The following is a 22,592-nucleotide window of genomic DNA, read 5'->3' on the forward strand; positions in this document are numbered from 1 at the left end:
CTTGGCTCCCATGACCAATGGAAAACACTGGAAGGGTCTGATGGCCATTGACCTTGAGTTTGGCAGTTGTAGTTCACCTATATCCAGAGAGCACTGTGGACTCATGCAATGGTGGATCTGGACCAAGCTTGGCATGAATACTCAATATGTCCAAATGTAAAGACTGGTGGAGTCTGGGGAAAATAGATCTTGTCATTTGGAAGTTGTAGTTGCTGGGATTTATAGTTCATTACAATCAGAGAACATTCTGAACTCCACCAATGATAGAATTGGCTCAAATTTCCCACAAGGAATCCCCATGGCCATCAGAAAATACTGTGTTTTCTTATGGTCTTTGGTGACCCCTCTGACACCGCCTCGCGACCCCCTCAGGGGTCCCGACCCCCAGGTTGAGAAACACTTTAGCCATGCTCTCTCTCTCATGCACACATATATATGGACTTCTAAAGGCTGCAAAATTGGACTCAGAAGTGCTGACTTCAGAACTAAATATGCCTAGGAGAATTATTTTCTTTAAAAAAAGACTGGGTCATTGGTGTCAGTAAATATTATCAGTGTCCATCGTCATCACTTTGCCCAAATCCAGTATCTGGACTCACATACACTCATCCATTAGCTAACACTATAGTGAAAAAACCTGAAAACTGCCCATTCAGCTCCTTTGCTTTTTCAGATATGGAGTCTGCCAGTTCAGGCCAACTTGCTCAACCAGGGGGAGGAGGTGTGAGTCATCTTGCTCGCTGGCCAGTTAATATTTAATGTGACAAGTCTACTTGTCACAAGCCTTAGCAGAGTGGCAACTCCTAGTGGTGGGTGAGGGATGCCAGTAATGGTGATTCCCAACCTACCAACCCAGGCATGTAGCCGGGGGGGGGGGGGGGGGCTTGAGGGGCTTCAGCCCCCCCCCCCCCAAATTCTCATGGTGGTTCGCGAAAAGGCCTTACTGGTGCATTATTTAAACTGTTATGTTTATTCATATCATGATCTGATCACCATACTCAATATATCCCATATGCATGAGGGTATTGGGGTAATGATACAAAAGGTTTGCTAGGGTAGACCCTCTTTCACTCAGACTCAGCCCCCCCCCCCCAAACCCCCCTGAAAAAATTCAGCCCCCCCCCCCCCCCGAAACAAAATCCTGGCTACGGGCCTGTACCAACCACATTTCCATCAGGGAAAGCTGGAAAATGAGATGAAATGAGGGACTTTAAGTAAGACAAAGAGTACTTATCAGTACTTATCTTAGAATATTCCTTGACCTGGACCAATGATGGGCAACCTTTTGAGTTTGGTGTGTCAATACTCGCCAAAAAACCGAGCATAACTCGAGTGGGGTGTCACTACGAGAAAAACCCATAATTTTATGATATTTATAGTTTAATAACAAAAATATATTATTGTAATATATAACTGTATTTAATAAACCAAAAACTAATTATTTAAGTTACCTGCTTTTTCTATAATGCCATATATTTCTGCATTATGGAAAAATGCTGGTGTAGGAACCGAGGATGAAATGTCTTTCTTGGGATGCGGCCCCATCTTCTCTGTATGTGGCCGCATGCGGCTGTGTGCCATCGAAAATGGCGACACATGTCAGTGCTGACACACGTGTCATAGGTTCGCCATCATGGACCTAGGCTATTCAGTCCTACATATTGGGGGGGGGGGCAGAATACACAAACCGCAATAATTGGTCATGTCTTCTCCCTTTCAGTCATAAGAGGTTTCACATTCCAGATCCTCAATACACAAACACTGGGGAGATGTACAGAGTACTCCAGATCCAGCCTCCATTCCCAAAGGGCACAGCCCAGTTCCTGAAAATACAGTTGGCACCATACAATACAGTTCCTCTTGGCATTCTCTTGACCAAACGTGAAAACAGGAAATGCAGGATGGGATAAGCATAATAGTCATTTAAAAAATAAGAAAGACATTGCTAGTGTTTCAGATTGCCTGGGAATTTGGTCCAGCCCAGACAAAGTAATTGTGCATGTAGGAAAAAAATGTTCTGCAAATAGGGAGAAAATATATATATAGGAAATTTATATTTTTTTTACTGAAAAAACAGACTTAGCAAGTAGGTTTGAGGATTCCAAAACATCTTTGTAAAATGTATTGTCAAAGGTTTTCATGGCCGGAATCACTGGGTTGTTGTAGGTTTTTTTCGGGCTATATGGCCATGGTCTAGAGGCATTCTCTCCTGACGTTTCGCCTGCATCTATGGCAAGCATCCTCAGAGGTAGTGAGATCTGTTGGAAGTAGGAAAAAGGGTTTATATATCTGTGGAATGACCAGGGTGGGACAATGAACTCTTGTCTGCTGGAGCTAGGTGTGAATGTTACAACTGACCACCTTGATGGCCTGGCAGTGCCTGGGGCAATCTTTTGTTGAGAGATGATTAGATGTCCTTGTTGGTTTCCTCTCTGTTGTTTTGCTGTTGTAATTTTAGAGTTTTTTAATACTGGTAGCCAGATTTTGTTCATTTTCATGGTTTCCTCTTTTCTGTTGAAATTGTCCACATGCTTGTGGATTTCAATGGCTTCTCTGTGCCGTCTGACATGGTTGTTGTTAGAGTCTACATAGGGACCACCAAACGCAGCATTCCCCAAACACGAATCAAGGAACATGAAAGGCACTGCAGACTACTTCAACCAGAAAAGTCAGCCATAGCAGAGCACCTGATGAACCAACCTGGACACAACATATTATTTGAGAACACAGAAATGCTGGACCACTCTCATAACCACCATGTCAGACTACACAGAGAAGCCATTGAAATCCGCAAGCATGTGGACAATTTCAACAGAAAGGGGGAAACCATGAAAATGAACAAAATCTGGCTACCAGTATTAAAAAAAAACCTCTAAAATTACAACAGCAAAACAACAGAGAGGAAACCAACAAGGACATCTAATCACCTCTCAACAAAAGATTGCCCCAGGCACTGCCAGGCCATCAAGGTGGTCAGTTGTAACATTCACACCTAGCTCCAGCAGACAAGAGTTCTTTGTCCCACCCTGGTCATTCCACAAATATATAAACCCATTTTCCTACTTCCAACAGACCTCACTACCTCTGAGGATGCTTGCCATAGATGCAGGCGAAATGTCAGGAGAGAATGCCTCTAGACCATGGCCATATAGCCCGAAAAAACCTACAACAACCCATCTTTGTAAAGTACTGCAAGGTTCTTGACATACAGGAACTCATGAGGAGATTAAATCACATAAACATCCTCCTCTCTTGTACAAAAAAGTGATCTAATTATGTATACCAAGTTGGAACAGAACATGTATTTGTTAAGTATTCACACTACTAGTAAGATTCTGGTTATGATACACCAAAGTAACTTTCAAGTTCTGATCACAGGAATTGTTTGTGTTTCTGTTGTTTTGAGTACCATAGTAGTAGTATGTTTTTCCAGTAACATGCTTCCTAGAACAAGATTGTAGTCATGTCAGAGCAGGATTTTCCCTACTAGCAGGCACATCTAAGAAGCATTTATAAGCTTGCAGAGACCTGACTCAAATGATTCCATGTCAGACAACTAAACCATCAAAGCTAAACACTGTCAACAGTATGTCTTGCCGTGGCCAACACTGATATCAGGATTAACCCTGAGACCTTTTTGACACAAAATGGGTACATGAAACTACCTGGTAGTGTCCGACTCTAGGGGTTGGTGCTCATCTTTATTTCTAAGCTGAAGAGCCGGCATTGTCCGCAGACACCTCCAAGGTCATGTGGCCGGCATGACTGCATGAAGCACCATTACCTTCCCACCTATTGATCTACTCACATTTACATGTTTTCAAAGCATTTGCAAAGTTGGAAATTGCTGAATCAGAAAATGAGAGTTCTGCAAGCTCCATTAATAACTCAGAGGTTGAGGCAGAGAGCCAGCATGGAATAATAGTTTGAGTGTTAGACTGGGAAACCCAGATTCAAACCCCACTGCAGCATGGAAACCTACCAGATAACCTTAGGCAAGTCACACAGTCAGCCTGAAAAGACAATGGGAAGTTCCCACTGAAGAAATCTTGCCACGGAAAGGATCAAAAATGACTTACAACAACAAATGTTTATGTCACAGCTTTTTTTGCTCCTTTGTCAAAAAAGCTTGCTACTATATTAAAGTGGGGCCTTCCAATATTGTATTGTCGAAGGCTTTCATGGCCGGAATCACTGGGTTGTTGTAGGTTTTTTTGGGCTATATGGCCATGGTCTAGAGGCATTCTCTCCTGACGTTTCGCCTGCATCTATGGCAAGCATCCTCAGAGGTAGTGAGGTCTGTTGGAACTAGGAAAGTGGGTTTATACATCTGTGGAATGACCAGGCTGAGACAAAAGACTCTTGTCTGCTGGAGCTAGGTGTGAAGGTTTCAACTGACCACCTTGATTAGCATATAATGGTCTGACAGAGCCTGGGGCAAACTATTTGTTGAGAGGTGATTAGATGTCTAGACTACACAGAGAAGCCATTGAAATACACAAGCATGTGGACAATTTCAACAGAAAGGAGGAAACCATGAAAATAAACAAAATCTGGCTACCAGTATTAAAAAAAACTCTAAAATTACAACAGAGAGGAAACAAACTAGGACATCTAATCGCCTCTCAACAAAAAGTTTGCCCCAGGCTCTGTCAGACCATTATTTATTATTTATTTATTATTATTTATTATTTAAACTTATATGCCGCCACTCCCCTGGGGCTCGGAGCGGCTTACAAGTATAGCTAATATCTAACAAAGTTTAAAAGCAATTTAAAACAATTTAAAAACAACAGTATCAAACATTAAAAGCCTCTCGGAACAGGTATGTCTTACATGCCCTGCGGAAAGCTGGTAAGTCCCGCAGGGCACGAACTTCAGGTGGCAGAGCATTCCAGACTGATGGCGCCACTGCATATGCTAATCAAGGTGGTCAGTTGAAACATTCACACCTAGCTCCAGCAGACAAGAGTCCTTTGTCTCACCCTGGTCATTCCACAGATATATAAGCCCACTTTCCTAGTTCCAACAGACCTTACTACCTCTGAGGATGCTTGCCATAGTTGCAGGCGAAACGTCAGGAGAGAATGCCTCTAGACCAGTGGTTCTCAACCTGGGGTCCCCAGATGTTTTTGGCCTTCAACTCCCAGAAATCCAACCATATAGCCCGAAAAAACCCACAACAAGCCTTCCAATATTGTTGGACTGGCACACTCATGGTCTCTCAGCACTGCATAGGCTGGAAGTGGACTGATGAGAGCAGCAATCTAACAACATATTGAAGTCACACAATATATATCAGGAGAGCAAAGCATCACCCAGCACACACTACAAAAGAGCCACAGACACAGTTTAGTGCTAGTCTGATCCATCAGTTAAATGAAACCTCATAACCTTCATGTGTACACAGTGCTATACAAAACACCTTTTGCTTTCATGCCCTCCACTCTGCAATCCTTCTCCGCAAACAACAAGGATAATATCTCACCTTTTTAAGGTTGCCAGCACGAGTTCCGATAAAGACAACAGAGTGGCCACGATAGGTGTAGGCTGCAACGCTAGCCATGCCCTCGGTCTTCTCCTCAAGCAGGGGTCGTCCCTCAATGACCTGGAGTCCCCCCAGGGGTTGATTCAACACCAACCCACAGAAATTCCCATTGATCTGCATCGGCTGGAAAACAGGGAGAGGACAGGTTTTAATGATCAATCGCAAACTTCTCCCTTTCCCTGTATTACTATGAGTGGTTGGGGATCTCTATTGGTATTTCATACCAATATATACGATTGTGTGCCTACAAACTCCTGGATGTGCCATCAGCTGGAGACCCCTCTCCCCAGCACCACCTGTCGCTCTGGGCTAGAGTGAAGAGAGGGGAGGCCAGAGGACAGTTCCACAATAATAATAATAATAATAATAATAATAATAATAATACTTTATTTATACCCTGCTACCATCTCCCCAAGGGACTCGGTGCGGCTTACATGAGGCCAAGCCCACAATACATCAATAATAAAAAAACAATAACAAATAATACCGGGGAGGCCCTGCTCTCGATCCCACCAGCATCACAGGCACGGTTGGTGGGGATGAGAGAGAGGGCCTTTTCGGTGGTGGCCCCTCGACTCTGGAACTCACTCCCTAAAGACATCAAACAGGCCCCAACCTTGGCAGTCTTCAGGAGGAGCTTGAAGACATGGTTGTTCCAGTGTGCCTTCCCGGGATAATGATCCCATAGCACTTTGTCCTCCAAAGCACTTTACATTTTTTAGATCTGCTCGTATGCCCTTCCACAAAGCCACTATCACCTTCCGTCCATTTCCCAGCATTATTTCCATTTTAACTTTACATTTGGCCTTCCCACTGTTGTCTTATTGATAATGTTGTATATTTTATTATCTATGTTTTATTTTAATTGCTTGTATTGTTGTTGTTTTGCTTGTATTGTTGTATTCGGGCTCGCCCTCATGTAAGCCGCACCGAGTCCCTTGGAGAGATGGTAGCAGGGTACAAATAAAGTGTTATTATTATTAATAATAATAATAATACAAAACAATAAAAAATAAAACTCATAACAGAAAATAAGCAATAAACATTAACAGTAACACAACGACGTTTAAAAACCTATGGCTGGGCCAAATGTAATAATTAAAATTTAAAAATAATGCTGAGCATGAACAGGTGAAATATGACTAGGATAGAGTTTTCAGATAGGGATGGGCGTGCAGACACTCCTAGATCAATAATAAAGTGCATTTAGAGGGCATATTGCTGGGAGTTTCCTTATTCTGGGAAGGCACACTGGAACAACCACGTTTTCAGGCTCCTCCTAAAGACTGCCAGAGTTGGGGCATGTCTGATGTCCTTGGGAAGTGAGTTCCAGAGTCGAGGGGCCACCACTGAGAAGGCCCTCTCCCTCGTCCCCACCAATCGCTCTGCGATGGAGGTCGGAGCGCAAGCAGGGCCTCCCCAGATGATCGAAGGGATCGTGTGGGTTCGTACACAGAAATGCAGTCACGCAGCTAGGTGGGTCCCAAACCGTTTAGGGCTTTGTAGGTAAGAACCTGCACCTTGAATTGGGACCGGAAAATGAATGGCAGCCAGTGGAGCTCCTTAAACAGGAGGGTTAATGGCTCCCTGTAAGGAGCACCAGTTAACAACCTGGCCGCCGCCCATTGAACCAATTGACATTTCCGGGCCGTTTTCAAGGGCAGCCCCACGTAGAGTGCATTACAGTAGTCCAATCTAGAGGTGACTAAGGCATGGACCACCCATCATGTCTCCTGGATATCCCATCAACTGGAGACCCCTCTCCCCAGCACCAACTAATAATATACTATATTGTATATACATATAATATTTATAATATTATAATGTAATGCAATATAATATGATGTTATAATTATATATTTATATTACATGTAATATTACTAATAATATTACAATATAGTGGTATGATGCATTATAGCAATGTTTAATGCTGATATTGTACTATGCTAATAATATAATCTATTGTATGTAATATATACCTTGTAATCCGCTCTGAGTCCCCTTTGGGGTGAGAAGGGCGGCATATAAATGTAGTAAATAAATAAATATGTTCCAGTTGTATTGAAACAGAGAAAGTGAATTTTAAGAACCTAAGTAAAGATTCCGGATTGCATTTTACAGTTTGGGGATAAAATGAAACCACACAAATTAGAAGAGGGCACATCATTACAAGCAGTAGGACTTCTTTGTCTCTACCACTCAAGGGAATTGGAAACTAGCAGATGAGAGGGTAGGGAAGGATAGAAAGTCTGGATAATTTAACCACAAAGTACCGTGTTGATGCAGGGCAGCTCTTTGTTGAGAAGCCACGGGAGGGAGAGCCGCCCTTCGCCACGATAGCATGACTGGATGCGCTCCCGGATACGCTGGTTGATCTCATCCAGGGTGAAGAGGCAGAGGAGACTTTCGCGAGGTGGGGTGGCTCGGTTTTTCTGGCCTTGTGAGAAAGCAGCATATAATACATCCTGCCCTTCGGCAATGCCCAGCGACTGGGCCAGCTGCCGACCCGCTTTGGCCAGCTGAGCAGCTTGCACGAGACGGTACTCCACACCATCCTTGGAGCAACCCAGGGGAAATTCCACATAGGAGTAGAACTCTGTGTCGTTGGCACACAGCCGTACGATCTTTGAGGAAAAGAACCGCTCCCCACCAGTTACCCCTGGTCCAACTGGACCTCCTGCGGGCTCCAAAGGAGTCTGAGCAGTGTCTAGCTGCAAGGTGAGGAAGTAAACAAACCCGCCAGACACAAACGCTGACACATAATAGATGTCAAAGGCAGGATAGAGTGAAAGAGTGTCCGAAGGAACTTTGATCTGAGAGGAGACAAACTCATCCTGATAAACAAGGCTGAACATCTCAGGACTGTTGGCATTGGGGGTCAGGCGGCGGCTGGAGAGAGTGGGGAAGTACTCTGAGCGCCCACCTATGGAGGTGCCCACAAAGAATTGGCTGGGCTCTTTCAGCTGCTCCACAATCACACCGACCATGGCATCTGGTTCGCGACCACCCGAAAGATAGTGCTCTTTGCGCTGGTGTGGCTCACCCAGCTTGGCCAAATCTTCCAACTGCAACAACTGGCAAACTCCTTGCCAAACGCTGCCACAAGCCACCAAGCGATTACCAGCATAGTCAATCAGCAGCAATTTATTGACATTGTCAGCAGGGGAGAGCCGGTGAGCACAGAGCCGGACTCCAGGGGGAGGGTAACATCGAGGGTCATCTGGTACAGGGCCAGTGGTATGAGCCCGCAGTTGGGTCAGGTTAGCCGAAAGCTTGTAGATGCGGTTGACAGCCCCAAGGTAGACCTCTCCCATGTCATGGTGGACAGCTAGATGCGTGAGGGCCACATCTGAGACAGTGAAGGCAGTGTGAGTGGGCAGGAGGCCTAGGACAGATGGCAACAAGGAGAGGAGAACAGCAGCCGTAGTGGTGAGCAGCTGCCGCCACCACCACATGATCACCGGGGACTTGCCTGGGGTCAGGCCGGGCCAGACAGAGGAAGCTCATTCAGCCTGCAAAAAGGGAAGAGGAGAGAGGGGTTAAGGGATAGTTTGCACTGCACAAAGAAATAGGAAAACGAAACTTTAGTACAGGAGATATTAAAGGCAGACACACTCAAATTCTAAACCTACAATCTTATAAATGAAGAGTTACAACTGTGAGGCCCCTCCAGATGTTACTGAACTGCAATGTTCAGCAGTCCTAGCCAGGTATAGGCATGGGTGAGGAGTGTGGGCTTCATCGTTCAACAAGTTGTAAAATACTACATGATTACTACACCAGCCATATGTACAGGACCAACCTTTAAGCAAACATGAAGAAGCAGATGTGGAGTGTCACAAGAGAGCAAAGATATTTTCTGATTCAAGGGCCAAAATGACCTGATGGGTCCAGAAGACGAGCCCCCTTGACTTTAGAGGTTGTGGTCCTTTTAACGGTCTGGCTCAGACAACAAAAGAACTGATGCCAAACTGGTGTGCATGCTAACTTGAGGAGCAAACTGTGCTCTGATCAGGGGAACACATTTAAAAACAAAAAAACAGGTATAGGAGTGTGTTGTGATATTTCAATGTTCCGCTACCTTGGTCAACATCGACAACACCAAAGTCAACATCGACACCGAAATACAACACCGCCTGAGCTCTGCAAGTGCAGCATTTTTCTGAATGAAGGAGTGTGTATTGTCAAAGGCTTTTCCATCAAGGGAACCACTGACCGCATAGGGAAGCTGATGAGGAAACACAACATACAAACTATCTACAGACCCACCAAGAAAATCCAACAAATGCTTTGTTCAGCAAAGGGCAAGAGGGATCCTCTCACTTCTGCATGCATCTACCGTGTACCATGCAGCTGTGGACAAGTCTACATAGGGACCACCAAACGCAGCATTGCCCAAACACGAATCAAGGAACATGAAAGGCACTGCAGACTACTTCAACCAGAGAAGTCAGCCATAGCAGAGCACCTGATGAACCAACCTGGACACAGCATATTATTTGAGAACACAGAAATGCTGGACCACTCTCACAACCACCATATCAGACTACACAGTCATTGAAATACACAAGAATGTGGACAATTTCAACAGAAAGGAGGAAACCATGAAAATGAACACAATCTGGCTACCAGAATTTTAAAAAAACTCTAAAATTACAACAGCAAAACAACAGAAGGGAAACAATCAGGTACATCTAATCACCTCTCAGCACAAGTTGGCTCCAGGCACTGTCAGGCCATTATATGCTAATCAAGGTGATCAGTTGAAACATCAGTTGAATGCCTCTAGACCATGGCCCGAAAATACCTACAACAACGAAGCAGAGAGTGTTTGAGGGCCGGGACATCCGTAGGGATACCAAGGTGCTTGTTTATAAAGCTATTGTCCTCCCAACCCTGCTATACGCCTGCAAAACGTGGACTGTCTACAGACGTCACATGCAACTCCTGGAACGACTCCATCAGCGCTGCCTCCAGAAAATCCTGCAATTTTCTTGGGAAGACAGGCGGACAAACGTCAGTGTGCTGGTAGAAGCAAAGACCACCAGCATTGAAGTGATGGTCCTCCCCCATCAACTCTGTTGGACCGGCCATGTTGTCCGGATGACCGACCACGGTCTCCCAAAGAAGTTGCTCTACTCCGAACTCAAGAATGGAAAACGGAATGTTGGTGGACAGGAAAAGAGATTTAAAGATGGGTTCAAAGCCAACCTTAAAAACTCTGGCCTAGACACAGAAAACTGGGAAGCCCTGGCCCTTGAGCGCTCCAGCTTGAGGTCAGCTGTGACCAGCAGTGCTGCAGTATTTGAAGAGGCATGAATGGAGGGCGAAAGAGAGGAACATGCTAAGAGGAAGGCGCGTCAAGCCAACCCCGACCGAGACCGCTTCCACCTGGAAACCAATGCCCTCACTGTGGGAGGAGATGCAGATCAAGTGATCTACGGACCCAGGGGCGGCTCAACCCATTACTCAAAGTAAGCATTTGCAGTATAGTTGATTTTTCCCAGGGGCACTCTTGAGGCGCTCTTAGGGGAAAATAGACCTTGACATATGCGAGTTGTAGTTAAGGTAAAGGTAGTCCCCTGACATTAAGTCCAGTCATGTCTAACTCTGGGGTGTGGTGCTCATCTCCATTTCTAAGCCGAAGAGCCAGCGTTGTCCATAGACAACTCCAAGGTCATGTGGCCAGCATGACTGCATGGAGCGCCTTTACCTTCCCGCCGGAGCGGTACCTATTGATCTACTCACATTTGCATGTTTTCGAACTGCTAGGTTGGCAGAAGCTAGGGCTGACAGCGGAAGCTCACGCCACTCCCCGGAATTGAACCTGCGACCTTTTGATCAACAAGCTCAGCAGCTCAGTGCTTTAACCCACTGCGCCACGGGGGCTCCCGGAGTTGTAGTTACTGAGATGTATAGTTCACCTACAATCAAAGGGCATTCTGAACTCCACCAATGATGGAATTGAACCAAATATGGCACACAGAACTCCCACGAGGAACAGAAAATATATATCAGTGATTGGTTGGGGGGGGGGGGGCAAAATACTGTTTGCTTACCGTTGAAAATTATCTAGGGCCACCTCTGTACAGACCCACCAGAATACTGATCCTGGAAGACTGTCCTACTCGGCCAACGAGGGATTGCCTAAGTAAGAAAGTAATTTCAATGTTCCAATGCACATAGGCTAGCAAAGCCCATCTCTTGAAATCAGAATTAGAATCACCTCCCAAGTAATCCCGCAAGCTCCCTGAATTCCCCCCTGTCCTACCTGAAAGCCATGTCCTCAAAGAGATGCTGAATGAGTAATGTTCCCACCTAGCATTAGCTGGAGACATAACACTTCTACAAGTGAAGAACTACAAAGGCCCTAGTTTTCTCTATTTCTCTATTTACTCCCAACACCCTTCCCAACTTCTCATTAACACTCCAGCACAAAAGTGGGGCCTCCAGGACCAAGAGGAAAAAAACACATTGCCACAGCACATGAACAAACACATATCCAAAAGATCTTAAACAAGCTAAAGGCAAGATTGCCATTGGTCACACAAAACACACAAAAGGGAGCACAGGCAAAAGGTCTGAAGTCCTCACTTGCAAGAGATATATCCCCATTATAAGAGATATATCCCCATTACTAGCCGTCCCTTGCCACGCATTGCTGTGGCCCAGTCTGGTGATCTGGAAAATAAAGTAAGGACAAAGTGTTGGTTTCTAATATATGTAATGTCTTGATGCTTATGGGTAAACAGTATTTCTTGCTGTTTCTTTGTGAGCGTTGATGTGGAGATTGTCTGCTTTGCCTACTCTGTAACATGCAACATATCATTCTCCTTCTTTAGAGGTCCCCTTCAAATCTTTGGTACTGCATCTGTCATATACATATATGTGTGTGTGAATGGCTGGATGGCCCTTTGTCAGGAGGGCTTTGATTATGTTTTCTTGCCCTGGTGAAGGGAGTTGGACTGGATGGCCTTAAGGTAGCATTTCTCAACCTGGGAAGTCAAGACCCAGGGAGAGGGGGGGGGGGAAATCACCAGGTGAACTACAAATCCCAGCAACTTCAACTCCCAAATGACAAAATCCAATTTTTGAGTGATGATCACTCTTTCGAGCTTGTGACCCCTGGGGGGAGGTTGTGAGGGAGTGTCAGAAGGGTTGCCAAAGACCACCAGAAAACACAGTATTTCCTGTTGGTCATGAGGGTTCTGTGTGGGAAGTTTGCCCCAATTCTGTCCTTGGTGGGGTTCGGAATTTCTTGATTGTAGGTGAACTATAAATCCCAGTGACTACAACTCCCAAATATCAAGGTCTATGTCCCCTAATCTCCATCTGTGTTTATATTGAGGCATATTGAGTATACGTGCCAAGTTTGGTCCAGATCCATCGTTATTTGAGTCCACAGTGCTCTCTGGATGAAGGTGAACTACAACTCCAAAACTTAAGATCAATGCCCACCAAACCCTTCTAGTGTTTTTTGTTGGTCATGAGAGTCCTGTGTGCCAAGATTGGTTTAATTCCATCGTTGGTGGAGTTCAGAATGTTCTTTGATTGTAGGTGAACTATAAATCCCAGCAATTACAACTCCCAAATGACAAAATCAATTTTTTGAGTGAAGTACATACATTGGGTTGTTAGGTGTCTTGTGTCCAAATTTGGTGTCAATTCGTCCAGTGGTTTTTGAGTTCTGTTAATCCTACAAACGAACATTACATTTTTATTTATATAGACTAGCTGTCCCCTGCCACGCATTGCTGTGGCCCAGTCTGGTGACCTGGAAAATAAAGTAATGAGAAAGTGATGGTTTCTAATGTATGTAATTTCTTTATGCTTGTGGGTAAAATAGTATTTCTTCTTGTTTCTTCGTCAGTGTTGATGTGGAGAGTGTCGGGTTTGCCCACCCTGGAACATGCAACCTATCATTGTCCTTCTTTAAGGGTCTCTTTCAAATCTATGATACTACTGTATATCTCTGTGTGTGTGTGTGAATCCTATCTATCTATCTATATATCTATCTATCTATCTATCTATCTATCTATCTATCTATATCTATGGCTGGGAGAACTTTGATTATTATTTCTTGCCCTGATGAAGGGAGTTGGACTGGATGGCCTTAAGTGTTTTCTGTTGGTCATGGGGGTTCTGTGTGGAAAGTTTGCCTCAATTCAGTCATTTTTTGGGATTCAGAATGCTCTTTGAATGTAGGTGAATTGCAAATCCCAGTAACTACAACTCCCAAAAGTCAAGGTCTATTTCCCCCAAACTCAATCTGTGTTCATATTTGGGCATATGGAATATTTGTGCTAAGTTTGATCCAGATCCATCATTGTTTGAGTCCACAGTGCTCTCTGGATGTAGGTGAACTACAACTCCCAAACTCAAGGTCAATGCTGACCAAACCCTTCTAGTGTTTTCTGTTGATCATGGGAGAACTGTGTGCCAAGTTTGGTTCAATTCCATCGTTGGTGGGGTTCAGAATGTTCTTTGATTGTAGGTGAACTATAAATCCCAGCAACTACAACTCCCAAATGACAAAATTAATTTTTTGAGTGAAGGACATACATTGGGTTGTTAGGTGTCTTGGGTCCAAATTTGGTGTCAATTTGTCCAGTGGTTTTTGAGTTCTGTTAATCCCACAAACGAACATTACATTTTTATTTATAAAGATTTCCTCAATGTGCTTCCCAGCAATGCCACCCCAAGGTAAATATTGAAGGTGTCCATTTAAATACAACACAGGCAACAAAGAAAAACAAATCTGCACAGAGCTGCACACTGCCTACGGTCTAATCTAGACTGAGTCCACAGCCATGATGTGTGTACCATTTTAGCACATCAGCACAACATCCACACCTGGCAAGGGCCACCTGGCATGCTTAAAGTGTGCATGAGATGCCTCTGAGTCCTGATTTAAATCTGATGCCAGGCATGTAAAGGGATACAATGGGAAGTCTTTTCTCTCTGCCTAGATCATGCCCTATTTTGGCCTCAAAGACTGGTTCATAAAGGCATGTCTATCATCTGACAATGCCATCCTCTAGGGATTTTTTTTTTTTTTTTTTTGCATATGCAAGTGAACTACTATAGAGAGAATGACACATTTTCATATCACCTCAAACACAATGCTTTCCACTCGATTGGCTTCATACATCCAGCTGAAGAATCAAATTATGAGAAATCAAGCAATGTGCATGCATGTGCATACCAACCCTCATGAGCTCTCATCCTTCAACTGTATGGGGTTGTAATGCCCCTATGCATCTCAGGAGGCTGATATACCATTAAAGATTTGTCTCAACTTCCCTTCTCAAACAACACAACATCCCCAAAATTGATCTCCATAAATATTTAAGAACATAGGCACTTCCCACAGAGCCTGAATGCAAAATCACACCTATTAAGCCTCATGCAGGGTATCTATCTGTTCTCGAGTTCTCAAATATGACAGCAAATCAAACTGTGAGCATTAAAACAAAAATACATAACTATGTGTTTTTATGTGCATGTATGAGCATGCATTTATCCTATTACCACTGATTATAAGCACAACTGGCCAGCAGGAATGTCTGGGCTTGGCCTCATGTAAGTCACCCCAAGTTCCCATTGGGGAGATGGTGGCGGGGTATAAATAACATTATTATTATTATTATTATTATTATTATTATTATTATTATTGGACAGATTTCATGTACATCCCAGAAAACTTGGCGGAAATTATTCAAAAGTGTGGATAACACTGTGCTCTGCTTCCCATTTTCAAAATCTTGAATAACTAAGGTATTCTCAGCCTTAATGTCATCTCTCTATTATTATAACTGTTAAGTACCTGCAGATTTGATCACACAGCTTGCTAAGATAACAGAGAAATGTCTGAGAATATGGACATTATTCAGATCTACATCCCTTGCTAAGATGACCACATTTCAACTTGGTGACTCACACCATGGAAAACTGCTTACCAAATATATATATATATATACTTTATTTATTATTCTAACTTATTATTCCCCTAGGGCTCGGAGCGGCTATATATATATATACACACACAAGCCATCCTCTGCCATGTGTTGCTGTGGCCCAGTCTATGTATATGTGTGTGTATATTTATATTTCTGTATTTATATTTGTGTTTATGTGGTTTTGCACAAGCATTGTAATGTATTTTGTATTTTTTTGGCTTTTTCAAGCATTTGATGGCCTGGCAGTTTTTTGGTGTGGCTTGCTAGTGCAATCCTCACTACCTCTGAGGAAACGTCAGGAGAGAATGCCTCTAGAATATGGCCATATAGCCCAAAAAAACCTACAACAACCCAGTGATTCCGGCCATGAAAGCCTTCGACAATACAACCTATGAATTGCCAGCTCTGAGTCCTGATCAGTTTTCCATGCACAAACTTTTACAACCCACCTTCGCACCTGAAATCTTTGAACTATGTTTAGTACAGAATGAACCACATACAAAGCAAGTGCACTACAAAACTGCTGCGAGGCATTGTTTTTAAAAAGGAGGAAGCAGCGTGAAAAGGATCTGTTTTGCGGTTTCTCTGAACAGGGGGAGGAAGGGGAGTTTCCCATTGGACAATAAACTGGGGGAAATATGTAAACACACACATACAACAGATCATAAACTCACAGCATGCACAAGATTCCTATGCCGCCATTATATACTAACTAGCCGTGCCCTGCCATGCGTTGCTGTGGCCCAGTCTGGTGATCTGCAAAATAAAGTAATGAGAAAGCATTGGTTTCTAATATATGTAATTTCTTTATGCTTGTGGGTAAACAGTATTTTTTGTTGTTCCTTTATCAGTGTTGATGTAGAGATTGTCTGGTTTGCCTACTCTGGAACATGCAACATATAATTGTTCTTCTTTAGGGGTCCCTTTCAAATCTATGATACCGTAGCTATGTGTGAATCATATATATCTATCTATATCTATCGCTGGATGGCTCTTTGTCGGGAGGGCTTTGATTATGTTTTTTTGCCCTGGTGAAGGGAGCTGGACTGGATGGCCTTAAGTATTTTCTGTGGATCACAGGGGTTCTGTGTGGGAAGTTTGCCCCAATTCTGTCACTGGTGGGGTTCAGAACGCTCTTTGATTATAGCTGAACTATAAATCCCAGTAACTACAACTCCCAAGTGTCAAGGTATATTTCCCCCAAACCCCATCTGTGTTCATATTTGGGCATATGGAATATCCATGCCATGTTTGGTCCAGATCCATCATTGTTTGACTCCACTGTAGTCTCTGGATGTAGGTGAACTATAACCCCCAAACTCAAGGTCAATATTCACCAAACCCTTCTAGTGTTTCCTGTTGGTCATGGGAATCCTGTATGCCCCGGCTGAGTCAATTCTATCATGCTATTTGATTGTAGGTGAACTATAAATCCCAGCAACTACAACTCCCAAAACACAAAATCATTTATTTGAGTGAAGGACATACATCGGGTTGTTAGGTGTATGCTGTCCAAATTTGGTGTCAATTCGTCCAGTGGTTTATGAGTTATGTTAATCCCACAAACGAACATTACATTTTTATTTATCTATATATATATAAATGCTCTGTGCATAATGAGTTCCTTAAAAACAAAAGAACCAATGAACGAAATCACACCAAAATTGGCAACAAAACATCTCACAACACAAGGAGTGACCATCACTCAAAAAATTATGATTTTGTCATTTAGGAATTGTAGTTGCTGGGATTTATAGTTTACCTACAATCAAAGAGCATTCTGAACTCCATCATTGATGGAATTGAACCAAACTTGGCACACAGAACTCCCATGACCAACAGAAAATACTGGAAGGGTTTGGTGGGCATTGATCTTGAGTTTGGGAGTTGTAGTTCCCCTACATCCAGAGAGCACTGTGGACTCAAACAATGATGGATCTGGACCAAACTTCGCACGAATACTCAACACGCCCAAATATGAACACAGATGGATTTTGGGGGAAATAGACCTTGACATTTAGGAGTTGTAGTCACTGGGATGGAAGCCCCCGGTGGCGCAGTGGGTTAAAGCACTGAGCTGCTGAGCTTGTTGATCGAAAGGTCGCAGGTTCGATTCCGGGGAGCAGCATGAGCTTCCGCTGTCAGCCCTAGCTTCTGCCAATCTAGCAGTTCGAAAATATGCAAATGTGAGTAGATCAATAGGTACCACTCCGGCGGGAAGGTAAGGGCGCTCCATGCAGTCATGCCGGCCACATGACCTTGGAGGTGTCTACGGACAACGCTGGCTCTTCGGCTTAGAAATGGAGATGAGCACCACACCCCAGAGTCAGACATGACTGGACTTAATGTCAGGGGACTACCTTTACCTTTACTAGTCACTGGGATTCACAGTTCACCTACAATCAAAGAGCATTCTGAACCCCACCAACGACAGAATTGGGGCAAACTTCCCACACTGAACCCCCATGACCAACAAAAAATACTTAAGGCCACCCAATCCAACTCCCTTCACCAGGGCAAAAAAACGTAATCGAAGCCCTCCCAACAAAGAGCCATCCAGCCATAGATATAGATAGATATATATGATTCGCACACACACAGAAAAAGTATTATAGATTTGAAAGGGACACCTAAAGATGAACAATTATATGTTGCATGTTCCAGAGTAGGCAAACCAGACAATCTCTACGTCAACACTGTCAAAGAAACATCAAGAAATACTGTTTACCCACAAGCAGAAAGAAAATATATATATTTGAAACCAGCACTTTCTAATTCCTTTATTTTCCATATCAGCAGACTGGGCCACAGCAACGCGTGGCAGGGGACCACTAGTATAGATATACAGATAGCCCTCTATGGCTTTTGTGGTCTTTTCCCCTATGCTTTGAATCCTTCACTGACAGCAGAGCGCCCTGCAAAAGACAGCTTATAATTGACAATACCCCGGACACACAAGCCTTTGAACCTCAAAACCCTTTTTGCTCAGTGCAACCCCACCCTCAGCCTCAGCCACGGCAAGCCACAGATCTTTCAAGTAGCAGAAACAGGAATGCCTTCTCAGGATGCAGATCGTATTCCTCCCCAACTCACATCTCCGACCGACCGACCGGAGCCCGGCCTCTTCATCATCCACCTCTTGGCAAAGAGCCTTCCAATCCCAAGTGTCAACCCCTCCTCCCTCGAATTCCTTTTTGTCTGCTTACCTCTCCCTCTCCTAAGCAGCCATGAATTATAAACAGACACCTCCCAGAAAAGCCTGGAAGAAGCACAGTTGGAACAGCAGCTCTGGCCATTCCCAGAGACAACCCTATACCTTAAGAGGGAGAGGAACAGCTTGGAAACCACACATTTCCCAGCGAACGGAGAAAGAGACCAACCTGTTACACAAACATTTCAGAGTTGTCCGTCAAAACCAAGATCAGCCTTGGGCCTTGGGAGGGGTGGGTTCAAAACCACGGCATCAACACCACAGATCTTCCTGGGCGAGGCTAACCTCAGTCTTCCCCACCTGCAAAATAGGAACAATCCCATTTGAAACATTCCCACCGATCTCCAACAGACAAGAGTTCTTTCTCACATCCTGGATATCATTCCACAGATCTAGTTTCCAACAGACCTCACCACCTCTGAGGATGCTGCCACTGATGCAGGCGAAATGTCAGGAGAGAATGCTTCTAGAACAGTGGTTCTCAACCTGGGGTCCCCAGATGTTTTTGAACTAGATCTCCCAGAAATCCCAGCCAGTTTACCAGCTGTTAGGATTTCTGGGAGTTGAAGGCTTAAAATTTCTGAGAACCACTGTTCAAGAACATGGCGATACAGCCCGAAAAACCTACAGCAACCCAATCCCATTTGACTTTAGAATCATAGAGTTGGAAGAGACCTCATGGGCCATCCAGTCCAACCCCATTCTGCCAAGAAGCAGGAATATTGCATTCAAAGCACCCCCAACAGATGCCCATATAGCTGTTTAAAAGCTTCCAAAGAAGGAGCCTCCACCACACTCCGGGGCAGAGAGTTCCACTGCTGAACAGCTCTCACAGTCAGGAAGTTTTTCCTAATGTTCAGATGGAATCTCCTTTCTTGTAGATTGAAGGCACTGTTCCGCGTCCTAGTCTCCAGGCCAGCAGAAAACATGCTTGCTCCCTTCTCCCTAGGACTTCCTCTCACATATTTATACATGGCTATCATGTCTCCTCTCAGCCTTCTCTTCTGTAGGCTTAACATGCCCAGCTCTTTAAGCCGCTCCTCATAGAGCTTGTTCTCCAGAACCAAGAACAGCTAATGTAATGCAATACAATAATAATATGATATTATACTGTATATATTTATATTACATGTAATATTACTAATAATATTACAATATAATGATACAGTACAATATAGTAATATTTAATACTGATACTGTACTATGCTAATAATATAATATATTGTATGTATATATATCTTGTAAGCCGCTCTGAGTCCCCTTATAACATATACATATAAACGTCATAAATAAATAAATCTATATAAATAAAAATGTAATGTTCGTTTGTGGGATTAACAGAAATCAAAAACCACTGGACGAATTGACACCAAATTTGCACACAAGACACCTAACAACCCAATGTATGTCCTTCACTCAAAAAAAACGGAAAATAAAATCTTGATATTTGGGAGTTGTGGTTGCTGGGATTTATAGTTCCCCTACAATCACAGAGCATTCTGAACCCCACCAACGATGGAACTGAACCAAACTTGGCACACAGTTCTCCCATGACCAACAGAAAACACTGGAAGGGTTTGGTGGGCAGTGTCCTTTGGTTTTGGAGTTGTAGTTCACCTACATCCAGAGATCACTGTGGACTCAAACAATAATGGATCTGGACCAAACTTGACATGGATACTCAATATGGCCAGATGTGGTGGAGTTTGGGGAAAATAGAATCTTGACATTGGGGAGTTATGGTTGCTGGGATTTATAGTTCACCTACAATCACAGAGCATTCTGAACCCCACCAACGATAGAATTGGGCCAAACTTGGCACACAGTTCTCCCATGACCAATAGAAAATACTTAAGGCAATCCAGTCCAACTCCGTTCACCAGGGCATAAAGAAATTACATATATCAGAAACCAACCAAGAATAATCATAAAGAAATTACATATATTAGAAACCAACATTTTCTCATTACTTTATTTTCCAGATCACCAGACTGGGCCACAGCAACGCGTGGCAGGGGACGGCTAGTCTATATAAATAAAAATGTAATGTTTGTTTGTTGGATTAACAGAACTCAAAAACCACTGGACGAATTGACACCAAATTTGGACACAAGACACCTAACAACCCAATGTATGTCCTTCACTCAAAAAAATTGATTTTGTCATTTGGGAGTTGTAGTTGCTGGGATGTATAGTTCACCTACAATCAAATAGCATGATAGAATTGACCCAATCGGGGCATACAGGATTCCCATGACCAACAGAAAACACTAGAAGGGTTTGGTGAGTGTTGACCTTGAGTTTGGGAGTTATAGTTCACCTACATCCAGAGACTACCATGGACTCAAACAATGATGGATCTGGACCAAACTTGGCACGATTATTCCATATGCCCAAATATGAACAGAGATGGGGTTTGGGGGAAATAGACCTTGACATTTGGGAGTTGTAGTTACTGGGATTTATAGTTCACCTACAATCAAAGAGCATTCTTGACAGATTAGAGAGATGGGCCAAAGCTAACAAAATGAAGTTCAACAGTGACAAATACAAGATACTCCACTTTGGCAGGAAAAACGAAATGCAAAGATACAGAATGGGGGACAATGCCTGGCTTGAGAGCAGTACGTGTGAAAAAGATCGTGGAGTCCTCGTGGACAACAAGTTAAACATGAGCCAACAGTGTCATGTGGCGGCAAAAAAAGCCAATGAGATTTTGGCCTGCATCAAGAGGAGCATAGTGTCTAGGTCCAGGGAAGTAATGCTACCCCTCTATTCCGCTTTGGTTAGACCACACCTGGAATATTGTGTCCAATTCTGGGCACCACAATTCAAGAGAGATATTGACAAGCTGGAATGTGTCCAGAGGAGAGTGACTAAAATGATGAATGGTCTGGAGAACAAGCCCTATGAGGAGCGGCTTAAGGAGCTGGGCATGTTTAGCCTGAAAAAGAGAAGGTTGAGAGGGGATATGATAGCCATGTATAAATATGTGAGAGGAAGCCACATGGAGGAGGGAGCAAGCTTGTTTTCTGCTTCCTTGGAGACTAGGACGCGAAACAATGGCTTAAAACTACAAGAGAGGAGATTCCACCTGAACATGAGGAAGAACTTCCTGACTGTGAGAGCCGTTCAGCAGTGGAACTCTCTGCCCTGGAGTGTGGTGGAGGCTCCTTCTTTGGAAGCTTTTAAATGGCCATCTGTCAGGGGTGATTTGAATGCAATGTTCCTGCTTCTTGGCAGGGGGTTGGACTGGATGGCTCATGAGGTCTCTTCCAACTCTTTGATTCTATTATTCTATGAACCCCACCAACGACAGAATTGGGCCAAACCTCCCACACAGAACCCCCATGTGGGCCACAGCAACGCGTGGCAGGGGACGGCTAGTAATAGAATATATATCTTGTAAGCCGCTCCGAGTCCCCTTCGGGGTGAGCAGCGTGACATATAAATGTCATAAATAAATATTGTCTAGAGTGAGTTGGATGATGGGGGGAAATGATAAATGCACGGAGAAGCAACAAATCCCATTCAGGAAGAAAACCCAGATCACCACCCACCAACTTGACCCAATTCCCAGAGCTCAGGGATCTCCCCGCAATCCCTCCTTCTCTCAGATCCCACTCCTTTGAGGCAAGGCAGCGTAAAGCAACACAGCCAGGAGAAGAAGGGGTTCGGTGGCCAATTTGGGGCTGCTGGAAGGAAGGGAAGGAAATAATTTTCCCACCGCCAGGCAAACAAATGGACCAATTGGCAGACCCCACAATACAACCGCAAGATCAGCTTGGAAAAAGGGGGGGGGGATGAGAATGGATGCCTGCTACCTTGCTAAGCCTGCTCCCCACCCACCCTAAAACAAATCTACTCCAGCTGG

At 44.0% G+C, this 22,592-nt stretch overlaps 1 protein-coding gene across 4 annotated transcripts in view; it reads right to left on the reverse strand.

Annotated features, from left to right (window-relative positions):
• PLXNA3 (plexin A3) overlaps nt 1-22,592 on the reverse strand; it is a 170,420-nt gene that overhangs the window by 146,075 nt on the left and 1,753 nt on the right. For 2 of the 4 annotated variants that reach the window (XM_067464171.1, XM_067464172.1), the window contains exons 2-4: nt 18,888-19,018; nt 7,822-9,060; nt 5,489-5,671 (exon numbers count right to left, since the gene is read on the reverse strand). In XM_067464171.1, coding sequence (XP_067320272.1) covers nt 5,489-5,671; nt 7,822-9,003 — 1,365 coding nt within the window. In that variant the 5' untranslated portion in view covers nt 9,004-9,060; nt 18,888-19,018. The remainder of the gene's footprint in view (nt 1-5,488; nt 5,672-7,821; nt 9,061-18,887; nt 19,019-22,592) is intronic. The other 2 variants (XM_067464173.1, XM_067464174.1) reach the window with 1 other exon arrangement.

Source organism: Anolis sagrei, chromosome 2 (genome assembly GCF_037176765.1).
Source record: "Anolis sagrei isolate rAnoSag1 chromosome 2, rAnoSag1.mat, whole genome shotgun sequence".
NCBI lineage: Eukaryota > Metazoa > Chordata > Lepidosauria > Squamata > Dactyloidae > Anolis > Anolis sagrei.